This window comes from Tupaia chinensis, unplaced genomic scaffold, assembly GCF_000334495.1.
Source record: "Tupaia chinensis unplaced genomic scaffold, TupChi_1.0 Scaffold000710_1, whole genome shotgun sequence".
NCBI classification, from domain to species: Eukaryota; Metazoa; Chordata; class Mammalia; order Scandentia; family Tupaiidae; genus Tupaia; species Tupaia belangeri.
The window spans coordinates 1,142,230-1,161,538 of NW_006160234.1; the positions used below are offsets into that span (position 1 = coordinate 1,142,230).

The following is a 19,309-nucleotide window of genomic DNA, read 5'->3' on the forward strand; positions in this document are numbered from 1 at the left end:
GCACACGCGCCCGGCGTGAGTTTTAAGCCACCAGGTCCGGGCTTAAAACCGCGGTTGACTACGTGGGAGTCCAGCAACATAGCCATTACGCTAACTGCTGGTTCCCTAATTTGCTTTTAATACTTTCAAGGGAGGATTTGATTTCCTGTATTGCAGACTTCATCTCTGACAGCTCCGATTGACTTCTTTTTTATGGTGTGTAGTTTCTTTCAGATCGCGCAAGAACTTTCTCACTTCCTGGAACTCATCTCTTTTCTCCTGGATCTTCTGGAGTTCATTGTCTCTCACCTCTTGCGTCTCATTTAGTTTTGTCACTATAAGTATTCTGAATTCTCTATCGGACATTTCCATGAGTTCCCTTGTACTGTCTGTGGATGGTAAAGGATTGTTCTTTTCACTTACTGGAGAGAGATTTCCTTGGTTTCTCATATTTCTTGTGCCTTTGTGGTGGTTCCTGGTCATTCTGTGACAAAATCTCTCCTCTGCTGTGTTTTGCAATGTGATATCCACTGAAAGACATTACAAGTTCAGATATATAAAAAGAAGTTTCTTTCTAAAAGCAGGAAGTTCATTAAACTTTGAGGATTTCAATAACCCTGAAAGTATTCAGATGCTTGGCTACTGTGCGCCTAGACACTCTCTGTTTGTAGACTGTAGAGCAGAGTAGGAAAGTAAAGTTCTAAAAATGAATAAATAAAAGGAAAAGAAAAAAAAAGAAAAGAAGAGAAAAAAAAAAAAAACAGAAAAAACAACCCAGAAAAGGAAAATGTTATTTTTTAAAAGGTAAAAAATGAAAACTGTGTGTCTTGCCGTGAGAACACACCAGGACACACCTCATCATTTAAAATGGCTTCTTGTCTGAGTGTTTCGGGAGTCTAGAAGATGAGATTTAGATCATAACTTTAGTTGCCTTGATTCCTGAACATGCCAGGACACACCTCAGATTTAAAAATTACTTCTTGTTTTTTATGCAGCAGATGAGAACAGAGAGTTCAAAAGAAGGGTTTAAACTGGAGAGGACGAATCCCATTCCTACCCCACTCACTATTCTATTACCATATTTTATCCCTCCTCTGTGTTTAATTTTATCCTCCAAGATCAGGAGAGACAAAAATGAACAGTGATTTCACATATAGAAAATATTGTATCATTCATAACTAGATAAGTGGGAAGAAAAAGATGATGAGCACCACAGAACAAGGTAAGAGTCCCAGGTCTGAAATATTCCCTTTCCTTCTGCAGTCACTCATTTCACTCTGCTAGACATGAGTTTTGAAGACCAATATATTGTCTCTGAAGAGAATGGCCACTTGTCTGTTTGCAACCCTGCCCAAGTCTTTTTTGTCTTCTCAGTGCCCCTGAGTCTCAGGGTCAGAATAACATGGAAACCAAATGTGAGCAGCTTAGGGGAAAATGAGAGTTCCCTGTTGAGGCTGTTTGCCTCTCTTGCCTAGCAATGTCTGGTTTCATGCTGGGAGGTCTGACCTGTTTCTGGTCAGCCCCAGCTTCCATTCTCTTTTTTTTTTTTTGGAGAGGTTTTCGCTATAGGGTGCGTGTGCTCACCAGACAGAGAGCGACAGAGAGACAGAAAGCGAGAAATCACCCCCCAGGGGGGGTGGTCACTCCCCATCCCTTCTCCTCTATTCTCCTCTCGGGATCTTGGGCATGCACGCACACGCGCCTGGCATGAGTTTTAAGCCACCGGGTCCGGGACGTGAACCGTGGTCGACTACGTGGGAGTCCAGCAACATAGCCATTATGCTAACTGCTGGTCCCTCCATTCTCTTGATAAATGAAGATAGGTAGGATCCACTAGGGATGGGGGCAAATAAGCATGTACTTCCAGACTGCTTTATAAAATTTTAATAATGTTAATAATAGCCTAATGCATATTTTGAATTACTTAGTTGAAGAAAACAAGCTAAATGCTTACTTGTCTATATTACTACTTTAATCTTTGTAACAGCATTTTGAGGTAAGAACTTTTGTTACCACAGAATAGATCAGGAAATCACCTCGACAGCTTTTAAGGCAGGTCCTCAAAAATAAGGGTCATTACATTTCTAATGAATATCCATAACCAAAGAAGGAGCTCTGGCCAGTCCAGAGGCAATCCTGAGAGACAGAAGTTTCTGCACGGGGTGTAGGCACCTGCTTGTCACTACTCCTCATCTGGCCAGCATTGCTGGTGATGAAAATGGAGGATAGTGTGGGGCATAGGGATCAGCTTCAGAAGGAATATTGTTGTGTTTGGATGTTAATGCAAAATGATATTGGCAAGTAGCATTTCAACCTGTCTTTTCATCCTCCCAAAGTGCTGCTCCTGGAAAAAAGTTGCACAGTTCCCTGAAAGGAGAGGGGGAGGCATGGCTCCTCTGATCTGCCCTGCACAGACCCAGTTAATGGAGAGGGCAGGAAGAGCTTGCCCTTCTGAGAACTCAGCTTTTATTTATTATTTATTATCATGTCTCATACTTTCTTAATGAAAAAAATTCATTCTTCTTTATAGAATTTGGGCAATAGGTCTTTATGCTTCACCCAGGTTTTGGTCTTACACGTGTATTCATATGCATGCATGCTTGTGTATGTGTGTGTATGTGATTTTTATTAAAACATAAAGTAACTTTTCTAAGAAGCATGAAGTATATTAATGTCTCTCCTTTCTTACCTGCATAGGTATAACAGTGTGTGTGTCTGAGTACGTAATAAAACCCAACTCCCCTAATAATCTAACAAATTCATTGAGTTGGAATCATGAATGAGAACATTGTGGGAGCCTGGGCATGTAGGAGAAGAGGGAGAGCACACACTGGGGATTAGGGTGTGAGGATTAATAGGCTGTGAATCTGGGTCACTTGAAAGTCTGTAGCAGATCTGAGAGCAGAATGTCTGTGGCTGCCAAGGGATGAGAGTCTTAGAACAGAAACTACAAAGTACAAGGTGGTGACAGTCCTTGATCGCATAGCTCTCTTCCCATGCTAAGATGGTTGTCTCATAAAGTCCTACGTGTTGGCTTTTAGTCATGGAATGACATAGGAAGAATCCTCTGGAATAAATTAGTCTGGCCACATTTTACAGAAGAGGAGACCTAAGGAAGAGCTGAACAGCAGGGTCAAGGCTATGAGCTAGCTGGGTCAGAACCACATTCCACACTCCAAGTTCCTTTAGTTCTAGTCTAGGTGATTGTGTAACCCTGTGCTTTAGCAGGTAGGTGCTATATGAGGTCCAGGATTTTAGGCTTTTTTCTCAACATATATTGGTATGTACAGAACTTATCCCTAAGTTAAACATTAATTCATGGTATATTTTCAATTTTACTATATTTTGTACAATGTGCTATTTATAAGTAATTCTTTTTATACCTTATTTATTTATTTTTAATTTGACCAGAAAAGGGGAGAAAGAGAGAGAGAGAAAGTTTGAAAGCAAGCCGCCAGGTCCAGGATTCGAACTGCAGTTAGTCATGTGGGAGTCCAGCGCCCTTAACAACCATGCCACCAGCTGGCCCCCGCAATATGCTATTTAACACACGCATAGTTACCTAGTTCCTTACTGTATCTCCCAAACAGATGAATTTTTTAATGGAAGTCCCTTCTCTCTAGCATAGAAAATGAAACTGTCATAAATGTGTGTTAAAATTCTTATGTTTTTAATTAAAATTTAAGTGCTGTCTGTTTAAATTTATATTCTTCTGTTTTTGGGAATGTGTCTCAAGAGTTCTAAGGAGAAGAGCTTGGGCCAGTTGTCCTGGGTGCAGAGGGAATTTGCTGGGAGTATTGAGGACTTGAATTTTTATGCTTCTTCATTTATAAATAAACTGGTTTACTGAAAGCTGACTCTAAATTTGCTGCAAAATATTCTTAGATTTGGAAATATCTCATTTGGAATTGAGGCAGAAACTTTTCGAGGTTGGTGAGAAGTCCACTATTACAATGATCACTCCCACATTGTCCTCAAGTGTCCCCAGCACCACACTCTGGATCATTCCCCTCTTCTTGGGCACATGCTGCTTTGCCATTCCTTCTTTCTTTTATCCCGCTTATTTTTGTTCATCTGTAATTCCTTTCGCTATAACTGGAGGCAATCACAAAAAGACTGCGGCTGGACTGACCCAGGGGATAAATGTTTGCTCAGAGGTAACATGAGTGATGAGGAAATAAGTATTGGTTGGGTGTTCTCTTCATCAGTGTTTCCTAAACTGTGTACCAAACAATTTGATATTCCTGAGCCGTCAAAAGGTATTCTACTCCAGTTTTTCTTTCAAATAAACTCAGAAAACAAAGCATTATACAAAACTGCCTCAAGACTCTAAGTATGTAAGTATTCTCATATACATTGTAAATGATCAGGAGTAGAATATGACATGCTGCATTTTTCTCAAGCATATTAACCAGTGATATCACTTTTTTTTTTTTCAAAGTCTGGCTCAGGATCAGAATTTATGAACATAATTTAGGGAAAAATAATTAATGTGGGTTCTTAAACCTTTGAGGTAAGTTGTAGCCTTTCAAAGTCCTATTTCTGGTAATTATTGATTTTTTTCTTTCGTTCCTTTTTTTTTTTAATCCCAAATACACTGAGAGATGAAGAGAAGGAAAATAAAGAGAAGGAGGCAAAGGGATTAAGTACTTGTAGAGGGATAGAGTATGGTGGAGGAAGGATGAAGAGGTTGAAGACACTTAAAATACAATTGGAAGAGAGCATCGGAGTTGTCTTTAATTATCCTCATTCGTGTGAAGGAATGTTGATATTGCTGTTAGAAAACTGAGAGTGTAATGGTGTATGAATTTTGGTGATTATTACCACAATTGGGTATATGAGCATGAAGTGGTAAGCATCTTGGAAAGTGAAAATACTGCACTTGACCGGGTTTATTCAAATACTAGGCATTGTGGATGCTATGGAAATAAACTTTTTTTTCAAGTTACTTTCACTTTATGTTGCCATAATAATATACAAATGAAAGAAATATTTAGAAAATTATCCTATAAAAGGAAAAAAAGAGGGAAACAGCAGATAATGTTAAAGGATAAACACTTTTCCAGAAGTGGTAGAAATGACAAACATGGGAGAGAAGGTCTAACTCCATTTCAGATGTGAAAATAAACTCTGTATCTCAGGATGAGACTGGGAATGGCTTGGTTAACATCAGTGTGTTTAAGTAGTATAGGGAGGTCTAGACCTTGGATTTAGAAACTTTCCTTTGCAGGAGGATAGTCATCAGAAAGTAGGACTGAGCCACCCATTCCACCCATTAGATAGAACTTGTGGATATGGTCACAGATACCCTCTGATTGTGTCTTGACCAGACAGCCACATATGAGGGACTTCAAAAAGTTTGCAGACCAGTAGAATTAAAGTATGAGTTTATTTTGAGACAAAACAACTTTTAAATCCATGCGGAATGTTTTCATAAGAGGTATTTCCATGAACTTTGTGACGACCTCTCTCCCCCTTATGTAATTGTCTGTTGAGCATTGCACAGTGTTCAAGACTAGGATATAGTTCCTGGAATATGATCTGGTAAGAGAAAGGCAGCAAGGTTCTTCTGGAGGGCCTGATGTACTGCAGAGTGTTGATACAGGGAGGGCTCAGGGATGAGGAATTAAGCAAGTCCTGGAAACTACTAGCAGCCTCTAACAGAAGGCAAGACCAGCCTAGTAACACAGTTGAGCATGATGCTTGATCCAGAGTTGTTGACATTCTGTAAATGAGGTCTTAGAGATGAGGCTGGGTCTGGTCCTGACAATATTGGGAATGAAAACAAAAAAAAGTCAAGTGGTTCAACCATGGAGAGAGGAGCAAAGCAATAATTGGGACTTTCAAGTTAGAGAGATAAAAGTTGGACATTCAGAAATCCTTAGCCTTTTCTTTTGTAGGATAATGATGGTATCACTAGATCTTTCATCTAAAATTGAATGCAGTCAACTCTTTTCTGAAACACCTTCTTTGGTGTTTCTATGGAAATTTGGGAGAAGTGAAAGTGGGGCGTATTACATTTTAAATCTTATGATAGCTCAGTTGGACCTGTTTTTTGTTTCCCTGGTTCTTATGCTCCTTGACAGTAAGGAATCATGAGATCAGAAACATGCACAACTGCTATTTACTAAACATCTACAATGTGCCCAACACACATAGAGAAACAACAAAATGCTTGTATTTTTTACCACCATTTTACAACAATTCTAGAAGGTCAGATAAATGTTCAAACTTTCAAGGCTGGTGTGCAGAGGGACTAAGAGTCAGATCCAGATTTCCCTGGCTCCAACCTCATGTACATTCACCTAGACCACTGACACTCAATCTTAGAAGCATTGAAAAAATATTATGGGTAATCTCTGCATTAAAATAATTTTATTTAAGTCATCTGGAGTAGCATTTTGATCTCTCTATAATTTTTAAACCCTCCAGGTAATTTTAATGTGTAGCCAAAGCTGAGAATCCTCATGCTCTATAATGTTACTTTGTCCACATTGATATCCCAGTCCCTAAAGCAGCACTCACCCATGGAAGGGACTAACCAATGTTTATTGATTAGCTCAAAGAGTGTTTATGGCAAGAGGGAAGAGCAATGGTGGATGCCATTAGAAGTTATCCAGTGTCTCTTTTGAGGCTAAAAGGAATATTTGATGTTGATCAGAAGACATAGATAAGGATTGGCGAGCTGCTGTTCATTCTATGCTCAGAAATGTTTTACAAAACTTTCACTGCAGGTGGCGTTGTCCTCAACCCAACTTATTACGGCATGCCTGGCCACACCAACATCATGATCCATGAGGTGGGGCATGTCCTGGGACTCTACCACGTCTTCAAAGGGGTCAGTGAAAGAGAATCCTGTGACGACCCTTGCAGGGAGACAGTACCATCTATGGAAACTGGGGATCTCTGTGCTGACACTGCCCCCACTCCCAAGAGTAAACTGTGCCAGGACCCAGGGCCTGTCAATGACACCTGCGGCTTCACCCACTTCCCGGGAGCTCCATTCAGCAACTACATGAGTTACACAGGTATCACAACAATCTTGGTGTTTCTTTTTGCTGTTAAGATTATGTAGGGGTTAGGGACCAACAGATAGCATGATGTTCATATCACTGGACTCCCACTGGTGAACTGTGGTTTGAGTCCTGGACCTGGTGGCTTGAAACTCATGCTGCATGTGTGTACATGTGTGCATGTGTGCCCCAAATCCCAAGAGGAGAATGGAGGAGAAGGGATTATGGCATGGACATTCCTCCTGGGTATGATGTCTCACTTTCTGTCTCTGACAAGTACACACACCCTATAGCAGAAAACAAACAAAAATTCTAAAGATTATAGGGAAGCCCATTGTGGGCTGGGAGAGTGAAGGAGCTAGAGAAGACTATTAGGGGTCATTTGTTTCAGAGGGTTGAAGTGTATCTATCATAAGATGTTCTTTTTTTTCTTTTCCCCATGCTTTTGAAGATCTTAAAGAAATTCTAAGATATTAAGGAGTCTTGCTAACTGGATTCTCTTCTACTAGAGACGAAAAGACCTTTACCTAGGTTAATAAAAAGGGACAAAGCAAAAAGTTCTCTTGAGATTTGACTTCTAGAATTTGACTATTTTTGTCCTTGCTCAAATTTTTAAACATTTGCTCTGAAGAAGAGTCCAGTAGTAATGATGGAAAGAGATTTCTGGGTCAAGGTAGTTCTTTGTACAACTTTTGCAGTTGGTCAGCAGCTGTCTTGGTTAGGTTAAACTCAGGATTTCTTTTTATTTTGTGAAATTTAGAGATATATATCAGCTGCTCTTCTTCCAATACAGCCAAACACTAATTCTTAACTTGCCTCTTCCTCCTCCCATTCAAAATGATGATATCTCATTTTAAAGATGAGAAAACTTGTATGGTTTGATTTCATCCTTCTTTAATTCATCCCCTGCATTATCTTTATTTCTTGTCTCTCACTTCTTCCTTTCTGGCTAAAAATAATACTAAACAGACTCAAATCTATCCCTAAAATTAAGGAGTGATTTTATCTGATTTACTGATCTTCTAATGGGAAAGGAAGGTAATTTTTCTATAAATTCCAGAGACTCATTTGGTGATAAACTCTTCTAGAATTGTCTGAAAATGGATAAACCTTCGAATCTTGGTTATGACTTTGAAGTGAAGAGTGATAAGCTGGTTCTTTTTGTGACCAAGATATTTCTGTACAATTTTGATTGCTCTAAACAATTCAGTTTCAATTCCTAAGCACCAGCACCTCTGCCTACCTCTACAAGGACACTGGGTCCTTACCAGGGCCAGAGAAAACAGATAGTGGGGAGCAGAGGTCAGAGCTCTCTCTCGCTTTCTCTTTAAATTTGCCAGAGGATAAGTGTGCTCATTGGAGGGAGACAGGGAGAGATAGTAAGAAAGCGCCTCCTCTCCCCATGGAGCATGGTCTCACCACAATCTCTGTTCCTTCATCTCTCCCTCTTTTCCGAATTTTGGGCATGTGAGCACACATGCCCAGCATGTGTCTCAAGCTACTGGGTCAGGCGCTTCAACTGTGTGGTCAGCCATGTGGGATCCAGTCATGCTAACCACCATGTCACAGACTGGCCCGAGGCCAGAGCTCTTTAGGTGCCGCCTTTAAGATGTAGAGAGGAAACATTTAAGAAACAGGCGGGGTAGTATTTGATTAAGGTGTTTTCTTTGGGAAAGTCTCTGAAACTAAGATCAGTCCCCGTCCAACCCTATGAAAAATGTACCAAATAGGGAGACTTTGCCAACTCCAGAAGTAAGGCTGGGACCACTCTTCCCAGCCCTGGGGCTGCCTTGCTGCTGTGGCTTTCTCTCCCCTTGAGCATCCTCACTAAACACTCACTGACCAGCATCACCGGACAATAAAGCAGGTGTCTGCAACTCTGCCAGTGTTCACAATGAAGGGCCACCTGCTGAAACACTGCCATCTTGTGGTTTGCAGAATGAGCAGCATCGACTCAGAGCAGCCTTGTACCCCAGAAAACGAGCTTTCCCTGGGGCACCCCAGCCAGTATTAGGCTAACAGCCTTGCTTTAGAGATCAGCAAGTGCTATGTCTCTGCCTTCTCTTTCCCACTCCCGGGTTAGATACTTCCTGAATCAGAATGCATTTATTCAATCAACAGTGTTTATTGAACCTGATCAGGGCAGGGTGTTGGGTTGGGTGCCGATAGCTCAGCTGAGAACAAGGCCAGATTTACCCTTGCCTTCATGGATTTTACAGGTTAACACCTCCATCTCTTGGACCAGCAGAAGGTGCCGGATCCCACAGGGCCAACTCCACATGCCAAGCTTAAAAGCACTCTGGGCGCGTGCCCGTGCATGCCCCAAATTCTGTGAAGAGAACAGAAGAGAAGGGATTGTTGTGTGGTCATTACCCCTGGGGAGGGGGGAATTTCTCACTTTCCTTGTCCCTTTGCCTCTCTCCCGTGAGCACATGCTCCCTATAGGGAAAAAAAAAAAAAAGAAAGAAAAAAAGAAAACCTAAAATGGAACACCACCACAAAAACCCCTCCATCTCTTGTGCTCCCTTTTTTGTCTCCGCAGACGATGACTGCACTGACAGCTTCACCCCTAACCAAGTGGCACGAATGCATTGTTATTTGGACCTTGTATACCAGCAATGGAGCCAAAGCAGAAAGCCCACCCCCATCCCCATCCCACCCATGGTCATCGGGCAGACCCACGAGTCTCTCACTATCCACTGGCTGCCTCCCATTAGTGGAGTTGTGTACGACAGGTGAGAGAGAGGCGCTGGCCATGCGGCCTAGAGCTCGTCCATTTTCTCTGTAGCATTTTTGTATGAATACAGGGAAAAATGTGAAGTGAGGAGAACTCAGCCTGGAACTGTGAACATGGTGACACTGCTCAGGGATGACTCCTCCTTCCTGCTCCTCTCTCATCTCCTTGGCAGAGCTCATGGGCTCCCGTAAGAGCTGATGTTCACCGTGTGTGTTCATTCCTCATGGAGGGCTCTGAAGAGGTCGAGTGATGTGAGCAGGTTGCACTGGCAGAACCAAGAGGACTTTTGCCACCTGTCTTGGCTGGCTGTTTCTCCAGGGTGTGACAGTGGAGCAGTGGCTTGCTACTTACAAAGGGGTACTGGGGGAAGGGAAGTAGGATGTTCCTTTAGTACCTCTCTGCCTCCTGTTACATTCTGGGCCTCCCCCCACTTATGGCCACTGCCTCTGGATTTGCCATTATCTGTTCATTCTCCCATCTGACTTATTTGACTGGCAACTGTAGGAGAGGTGGGCAGGATTATATATTTGTGCCTTGTCTTTTGACCTGCCATAATATACCCAGTATGTGTTTATAGAAGAAAAACATTAAGCCTAAATCCAACTTTCATTAATCCTTTGCATATTGGTGTAAATAAATGTCAGGAAAAAAAATGTAAAAAGGAAGGGAAGGTAGGGAAAAATAAGCCTGACAATTAGTCAGAGGTGGGGGGATGCAGTCTGAGAAGACACACTGGCCTCTTTCAAAATCAGCACCATATTTTCCATAACAGAAGCAGCTGTCATCTTTGTGGCCCTACTGTGTGTAATGTATTGTATTAGGTAGTTCACGTGTCCTTGTCATATTTATGCTTGCAGTAAGCTTAGCTCCTGCTCTATATGGGTGAAATCTGAGTCATAGAGAAATGCATGGACAAAACTTCACAAAAACAGTGAATTGGGGAAATCCACTTGAAATTCAGAAATGTGGAACACAGAATAGATGAGTGTTTTTATTTTTCATTTAGAACTTTCTCCTTTAGCAGGTAATGGCTCTTCTTCTTTGTACTTCACTTTCCCTCCAGTGTTAGGCCCAGCTGAGGAGTTGAATGTCCCTAAAGCATGATTCTATGCCCTCCAGTTTTACTGAAATTCTGGGGAGCAAAGAACAGGGGGGAAAGTTGTGTTCCCAGCCTCCTAGGATCTTGATGCCTGTCCCTGACGCTTTAGTACATACTTAGTGCATGACAACACTCAGGCTTCACAACCCTGAAAATTTGTTTCCATTGTCGTCAGCATGCAAGCTCTCACAGGCCCCGTTTGTGAGTCAGCACGCATTTATGTGATGTGTGTAAAAATCATCTTCCTGCAAGTGTGACCTTGTGCAGCTTTAGTCGGACAGGCTGAACAGTAAGTGCTCTGTGGGTCTGTGCAAACCAGAGTTTTATATCAGTTTATGTAATACATGTAAACAATTTAATCTTTCAATTCTCTCTCCGGTACAAACGTTACGATAAAGCAGACATCAGTACTGGCTTGCTGAGAGTCTGTTGGCAGAAAAGACTGCAATTTACTTCCTTTTCTCTGCTAGGTGGGCTACAGTTTGGAGGCCTCCTGACACGTGCGTCAGGGGGACTCACGTCACATGCACAGCGATTTATGTCATGCTTGGAGTTATGTTTACTCCACCCCAGTAGGTATTTGGGTCCTTATGTCAGAGAGGAGTCCCAGCTACGTACTCAGCAGCAGCCTTGGAAGGGCCAAGTACATGCACCAAGGAAGTGTGGTTTGGAGTTGTGTCCACATTAGAAAGGAGTGCCGATTGGAGTCAGAGATTGGCTCTTAACTACACCCTGTAATTGCCAAACTCCTGCACACTAGATGGGGTTTGGGAACTTGCTCGAAGGAATTAAGAAACTTGTTGTGACCTTAGGCAATTGACTTAACCTCTCTGTGCCTGAGTCTCCTCATTTGTAAACATGAGGTTATTACAGGAATTAGAAACAATTTATGAAAAGCACAGAGTGGCACAATGCCAGGTATGTGAGGTGCTTAACAAACGGGAGTTGCTATTGTAATTACTACCTTTATTCACTAATACTAGTTTTACTAGCATATTACCAGAAACTGATCTTCTGCTCTTACCTTGAGAGACCCTGATTTGATGCCTCCATTTTCATATGTGTCATTCACAGTCAGGCATCTAAAAAGACTAAGTATCAGAGACAAGACTTGCAATGTGATTTCCCCTTGCTATTTAGCCATTACTGACTTTACCTCTTCTGGTTGCTCCAAATATGGTACTTGTAGACTCTACATAGACTGTATTAATCTTCTCACGAATGTCCATAAAACGAGCATTCACAGAGGGACTGCTGAGTGCAGTCCCTGTACCGCCTGCTGGGAGTAAAAGGAAAACTAGAATTTGATCTGAGCCTGCAGACAGGCAGAGGGGAGGAAAGAATGTGAATGGAAATTCTCAATACCACATTAGAGAAGAGCCAGCAGACACAGCAGGTGCACAGAGAAGAAAGTACTGACCACTGAGAGGAGGTGGGTTAATGTGTCACTGCAAAGGTTATATTTGAATGGGTCTTGAAGAGTGTATAGGAGCTTGCTAAAAAGAGAAGTTTGGAAATGCTATGTGGAAGTAGAGAGAAAAGCATATTTCATGGAGCTGTGTGACAGGTACAGTGTATTTTTGAAGTGGTGATATAGTCATTGTAATGAGAATACAAAATTTATGAAGGGACTGAAATAGGTGAGGTTGGAACTAGCCTGTGAAGGACCTTGGGTCATGGTAAGGAATTCAGATATATCCCAGTAGGCAACTGAGAGCCAAGGGATACTACATTTCAGATAACTTTTTTTGTATGTGATTAAAAGTAGGGAGTTTAAAACATTATAACACATGTAATAAATTAATTCTGGAAATTATTATCTGTTGTAGTGGGGAGATTGCAAAGGGTCTTTGAATAATTTCTTGAGAGTCTGTAGAAAGGAATTTTATGTTAATGAATTCGGAATGTAATTGTTTTGTGTTTAACATTCTTAGGGCAGAAGCTGCCCGCTTTCATCTCCACGGGCTTCCTTTATGGCTTAGTTAAATTTTTCTGCTTCATGACTTCGAGATTTTTCATGTCACTATGAATTTTGCAAAGGTGAGATTTACCCAAGAAGGAAATGAGTTGAAAAATAGTTGTGTTCCTAATTACCCTCTAGGACTTTACTGATCAGCTCGCCTGCCCCTACAAAAGTTCTTCCTAATTTGCTTATCTCAGTTTATCTGACAGAGTTTTGCATCTCTGTCCTTTTGTCTTCCCAGGGCCCTGGGAAGCATGTGTGATGCCTGCACGGAAGATGGGATGTTCCGTCAGTATGTGCATGCGGCTTCCTCCCGGCGGGTGTGTGACTCCTCCGGTTACTGGACCCCAGAGGAGGCCGTGGGTAAAGTACCCTGGCTTAGTGATTTATATCTAGTGGCCACTGGGAGTAAGAGTGGAGGTAAAATATGAAGCCCTGTGTTTATATAAAAAAAAAAAAAGGGCCGTGTGTGTGTGTGTGTGTGTGTGTGTGCGTGTGCGTGCGTGTGTGTATGTGTGTGTGGTTTGCTAGATCTCTCCAGGGACTTGGAGAAACTGCCTGGTGCCTCTGTGAGTCAATGCTCCATGTGTGCTTAATGTGGAGGCCTGACGGCTACAGTGAACAGAGCTCAGCATAGAAGCCAGAGGGATGGAGAAGGAGGCTGAACTCAGGGGCTTCCTTCAGGGTCAGAGAACTGGGCCTTCGGTGTCACATGTGCCTACTAGCCAATGGAGCAGCCTTGCCACATGGCAGGGTAAGCTGATCTCTTACTCCTCTACTCAGGAGAGGAGCAGAGAACACACCACAGGGAACATTCATGCACTGGCTGAGTGAGTCTTGGGGGGCGGGGTGGACTAGGTGTTCCACACTGATCGTTCTCATCTACACTGGTTTATGAGTCTGTTAATCACTGGAACTGGTTGTGCTTTGGGTATGACCTAAGCTAGGCTCTAGGAGGGGGTAATGTTTTTTGCCTTCTCTTTTCCTGTCCTTCCCCCAACATCTCAAGCAGTCACATACTCACTCACAGATGTATACCAGTGCCCCTAAGTAAAATGACAGCATGAATCTTTGCCTAGTTTAAGTCTAGAAACTGCAGTTGACATGTGTTTTAGCACCTCCTGATGAATGGCTTGACTCTTCCTATCATTACTACCTTCAGTGTTTACCCAATCATCATCTTTTTTTTTTATTTTTTTCCTTTTTTTTTTATTAATACTTATTAAGATCCTAAAAACCACTCAGTAAGATGCCTTGGACCAGATTCAATTAGTAATAATTTATAGTCCTGACTATGACAGGAAATAGAGGACACTGATCTGAAAGCCTACAGTATCTCCAAGATGTCAGCTTAGGCTCCTAGTTACTCAAGTGATAGGAACCTCAAGGAGGAATCTGGAGGAAAACCATTTATTTGATTGATTGTATATGACTTTTTTCATATGAGAGTTCATCGGGAAGAATGGAAAGTGAACATAAAATTTACTGCATTGGACTCACTTAGAGATTGGCGTTTCATAAAAGACCGTTTCTGTGGCAAACAGTTTGTTCTGTGCTGGTGTTTTAATGCCTGTTTGACTCCCTAGCCCTATCCCTTTTTCTTTTTAATTCTTGGAAAAATTCAAACTTATGTGGTAAAAGTAAAAAGAAATGAGAAGTTCTGGGTTCTAACTCTCATACTGTGTCTTGAAACATATCAACTCACCTTTTAGGAGCTTATTTTTGTATTTTAACATGAAGTCACACTAAAACTTGTTGACAAGCAATACTGCTTTTGGGTTGGCTTCCAAGAGCCTTTCTTCTGCTAGTATTTTGGGATAAGCATCAGAAAGAACTACTAAGAAATACTGGTCTTACTTTGCTTTGAAAGGCTGAAGGTCCAGGTCATAAATGACATTTACTGACCTGCAACAACTTTCTAAATGCTGTGGTAAATAGAAAATTATACCAGATATAATCTCTGCTTAATTTTCATCACCTTGGAGAGAACTTCTCTGATTTCATAATCTATAACTTCCCACCCCACCCATAATTCTCTATTCCCTTTTATTCCTTTATTTTTTTGAAGATGTCATTACTACTTGAAACTGTACTTTATATTTCTTATCTATTTATTATTACATTTGTCATTTTATTGTAAAATATATGAAAGTAAGACCTTCATCTATCTTGATTCCTATTCTATCTCCAACACTTAGATTAGTGCTAGGTACAAAAGAAGTACAGTCAACTTCTACTGAGTGAATGAATGAATGAATGAACTCATCATTTAGGCAAAACAACAAGGGCCATAAGATGTAACAACACACACACACACACACACACACACACACACACACACACACACACACACACACACACACACACACACACACACACACACACACACACACACACACACACACACACACACACACACACACACACACACACACACACACACACACACACACACACACACACACACACACACACACACACACACACACTTGAACCTGTTTCCTCTGGGATTTGGGACATTCTTAATTTTCCAAATACAGAAGGGCTACATCTCATTTTGCAATGTAGACACTTCACTTCTATGACATGTTGTACAGATCTGGTACACTAGCCTAGTAAGGCAGAGGTTAAATATTATTACGTACTATGTAAATGAAGAGGTTGAGGCTTCTAAGCCACAGTCCCACAGCTAATGGCACAGCACCTGTTAGAGCCTAATTCTGCTGATGCCTAGTCTGCTCTCTCTCCTCAGTTCCCCTTAGGTGATACAGGAGAACACGATACACACAAGAAAGCCTTCTCCGGGCCAGCAGATGGCATAGCAGTAACGTCACTGGACTCCCATGTGGCCAACCATGGTTTGAGTCCCAGACCCAGTGGCTTCCAACTCACACCAGGCATGTGTGTGTGCATACCCAAGATCCCAGAAGGAGAATGAAGGAGAAGGAATTGTGGTATGACCAACCCCCTGGGAACGATTTCTCACTTTCCCTCTCATTGTCTCTCTCTGTTGCAAGCACACACACCCTAAGGCAAAAACCTCTTTTAAAAAAAGTAAAACCCCCTTATATGGATTATTTTTAGAGAGCTGACTTATAGTTGTGATATTTGAGTTTTCACCATTACATTTTTACATGGCTAGTTAATCTCTATTTTTTCTCATTCAATAATACGTGTCTGTATTGCCTGCTGACAGTTACCTACCTACTGGCACACACCTGAACTGAAAGGATAATTTCATTATATTTTTGTTTTTATATTTTTCAGAGGGACTTTTGCTATAGGGTGTATACAGTCACCAGAGGGACAGAGAGAGACAGAGAGACAGAAAGGGAGAAATCCCCCCTAGGGGCATGGCCACATCCCAAGCCCTTCTTCTCCATTCTCCTCTCAGGACTTTGGGCATGCATGCACATGTGCCCAGCGTGAGTCTAAGCCCTCGAGTCTAGAACTCAAACTGCAGTAGACTATGTGGGAGTCCAGCTATGTAACCACTATGCCATCTGCAGGGCCCTCAATATATGGTTTTAAAATCTGGTTAACAGTCAGTTGAAAGGATTGCCAGGGTAGACTCCTAGAGAGCGAACGGTGAGCACTACAGAGTTCAGTGACAGACTGAAATTAACCCTGAGATTGACATTAAAAGCATTAATTTTTAAAAATTATTAATAAACTGATTACATCTTTTCTGGTCAAAGATTCTGTAAGGGGATGACTTAACTTCTCCTTACTGCCCTCATGCATCCTCCAGGGTCTGGGTCCCTCTATCTCCATTTACCTACCTGATTTCTGTTGCTGAAGGACACCACACAGAGGCAATAAAAAAACAGAAGCATCAAACTTCTCACTTTTTAAAAGAATTTTTTATTTATTAGTATCATTTTTTAATTTGACCAGAGAGTGACAGAGAAGGAAAGAGAAGAGTGAAAAGGCAAGCCAAGCTACCAGGCCTGGGACTTGAACAGCAGCTGGCCATGTGGCAATCCAGTGCCTTAACCACCACACCACTTGTAGGCCCCTCAGACTTCTCACTTTTATACCTTTGTTATCAGTAGTACTTAGGTTCTAACTGGCTAACCTGACCAGCTTCTGTAGGCATTCCTCTTTCTTCATTCCTTTTCTGTTTGCTGATTTAGACTGCTCATTTTCACTTTTTTTTTTTCTTCTTTTTTAAGAGAGATTTTTGCTATAGGGTGTGTATGTTCACCAAAGAGACAGAAAGCAATCAATCACCCCCCAGGGGAGATGACCATGCCACAATCCCTTCTTTCCATCCCCTTGGGATTTGGGGCACTCATGCACACACACTTGGTGTGAGTTTCAAGCCACCGGGTCTGGGCCTCCAACTGTGGTTGTCATGTGGGAGTCCAGTGACAAAACTGTTACACTATCTGCTGGTCCCTGTTTACACATTTTCAATGGTGGTTCCTGACGTGTCTTTCTGTTCATCCCCTCTAGGGCCCCCAGATGTGGATCAGCCATGTGAGCCCAGCTTACAGGCCTGGAGTCCTGAGCTCCATCTGTACCACATGAACATGACAGTGCCCTGCCCTGCAGAGGGCTGTAGCCTAGAGCTACTCTTCCAACACCCAGTCCAGGCCGACACCCTCACCCTATGGGTCACTTACCTCTCCATGGACTCCTCCCAGGCACTCTTCGACGTGGAGATCTTGCTGGAAAACCAGGAGTCTGTGCACCTAGGCACCTTGGACACTTTCTGTGACACCCCACTCACCATCAAATTGCACATGGCTGGAAAGGTCTTCGGGGTGAAAGTCTACACCTTTGATGAGCGAATGGAGATTGACGCGGCCCTTCTGATTTCTCAGCCCCGTAGTCCCCTGTGCTCTGGCTGCCGGCCTGTGAGGTACCAGATTCTCCGTGAGCCCCCATTTGCCAGTGGCTCACCCATGGTGGTGACACACCCTCGCAGGAAGTTCACAGACGTGTGAGTTGGGCAGCAGGGCTCTCCTGGGGCTTTGGGGTGGGGTTTCGTTTCCTTTTCCCCACTGTTTTATATCCCATCATGCCCTTAGTTGAAGAAATGTTTAGATTCTCAAAGAGAACTTTATTCTAAAATGGCCTATGTAAGACAGAGAAAAATATTTCCCAGAAAGGGACAAACAAGTATTCTGAATGCTGATGTCACCATTATGATAGTGGCCAAAAGAAGTTAGTGTATGATACATATTGATTAAACTGAATGTAATTGCTGTGAATAAGTTGATCAGAATCAGACACTCCTATCCAGTGGCAATTGAAGTTCTGACTCCTTGCTGTAGTGTTCTTATAATCTGCCATGCTCCTAAAATATTCAAAAAATCATAGGCGACTCTCCCAGAGTTAAGCAGAGAGCAGGAGGAGCCTGCAGACACTACACTTGGCTTCATGACTCATTCCTGTTGTGCATGTCATTTTCGCCCCCTTTTCTCGTTCTTCTCTCTCTCTCTCCCTTCTTTCTTTCTCTTCCAGCCACTCCTTTTTCTCTTACTTCTGTTCCTTCCTTTTACTTTTAGTGAGTTCTATGTTCCTGGCACTGTATACTCAGTGCTGGAGACATAGACTAAGATAAAGTTATTACCTACAAGGACTCCATGTCTGGGAACAAGGCTGGTATCTTCAAAGGCACATTCTCCTCACCTCATCATTTTATTCAGAGACTGATTGCCCTGAGGTCAGATCTAGGGTAAAACAAAGTTTTATCAGAGATGTTATTTGGTTAGGTCTTGCTGCATTAGAAATCATCACAAAATATAGAGTTAAAGCAATGAACACTGTTTCTTTTGATTATAAGGGGTGGGCTGGGTGTTCTAGTCTGGACTGACTTGGCCAGAGCTAAATGGCCCGGGATGACCTCATGCACATATTGGAGGCCTCAGCTGAGACAGCTGGCATGGCTGGAAGAGTGAGGGCCTCTTCCCTCTTAGTCTCTCAAGACCTGGCCTGGGCTTCTCATGGTGGTGGAAGTTTCCAGCAGCAGGGAGGGCAAGCCCCAAAATGTTTGCACTTTTCAAATATCTGCTTTTTGTTACTCATGATAATGTAACTAGTCAAAGCAAGTTACACAGCCAATTCCAGATTCAAGGGGTAGCAAATAAATTCTCCCTTTTGACAAGAAAAGGGCCACAGTCACATCATAGAAGGTGGCATATGCCATGGGGTAGCTACACAAAGAGGAGAGAACAATATCTACTTTGAGTTACATTGCGTTTCTTCCCTTATTTGTTCTTTCACTTATAATTAGAAGCCAGTGAAATAGTCAAAAAGCTAGTGCAAATGGGAGGAGGAATCACAGGGTGGAGTTAAAAGGGTACTATTTTCGGGCTTTTCTAATAGAGCAGTTAGAATGATATTTGTTATCCAGCTTGATATTCACATATACACATATAAAATTGAAGGCAAATAATATTCCATTTTATAGACGAGAACTCTGGTGCTTAACTTTAGTTTGGTTGAACAGCTGTAAATGGCAGACTCAGGATTAAAATTCAATTTTCCGACTGAATCTCATTGCAGTC

General features: G+C 42.2%; 1 protein-coding gene across 2 annotated transcripts in view; it reads left to right on the forward strand.

Moving 5' to 3' along the window:
* PAPPA2 (pappalysin 2) overlaps positions 1-19,309 on the forward strand; it is a 327,575-nt gene that overhangs the window by 124,730 nt on the left and 183,536 nt on the right. For both annotated transcript variants that reach the window (XM_006160881.2, XM_027776745.1), the window contains 4 exons: positions 6,714-7,007; positions 9,535-9,727; positions 13,033-13,154; positions 17,250-17,739. In XM_006160881.2, the coding sequence (XP_006160943.1) occupies positions 6,714-7,007; positions 9,535-9,727; positions 13,033-13,154; positions 17,250-17,739 (1,099 nt within the window). The remainder of the gene's footprint in view (positions 1-6,713; positions 7,008-9,534; positions 9,728-13,032; positions 13,155-17,249; positions 17,740-19,309) is intronic.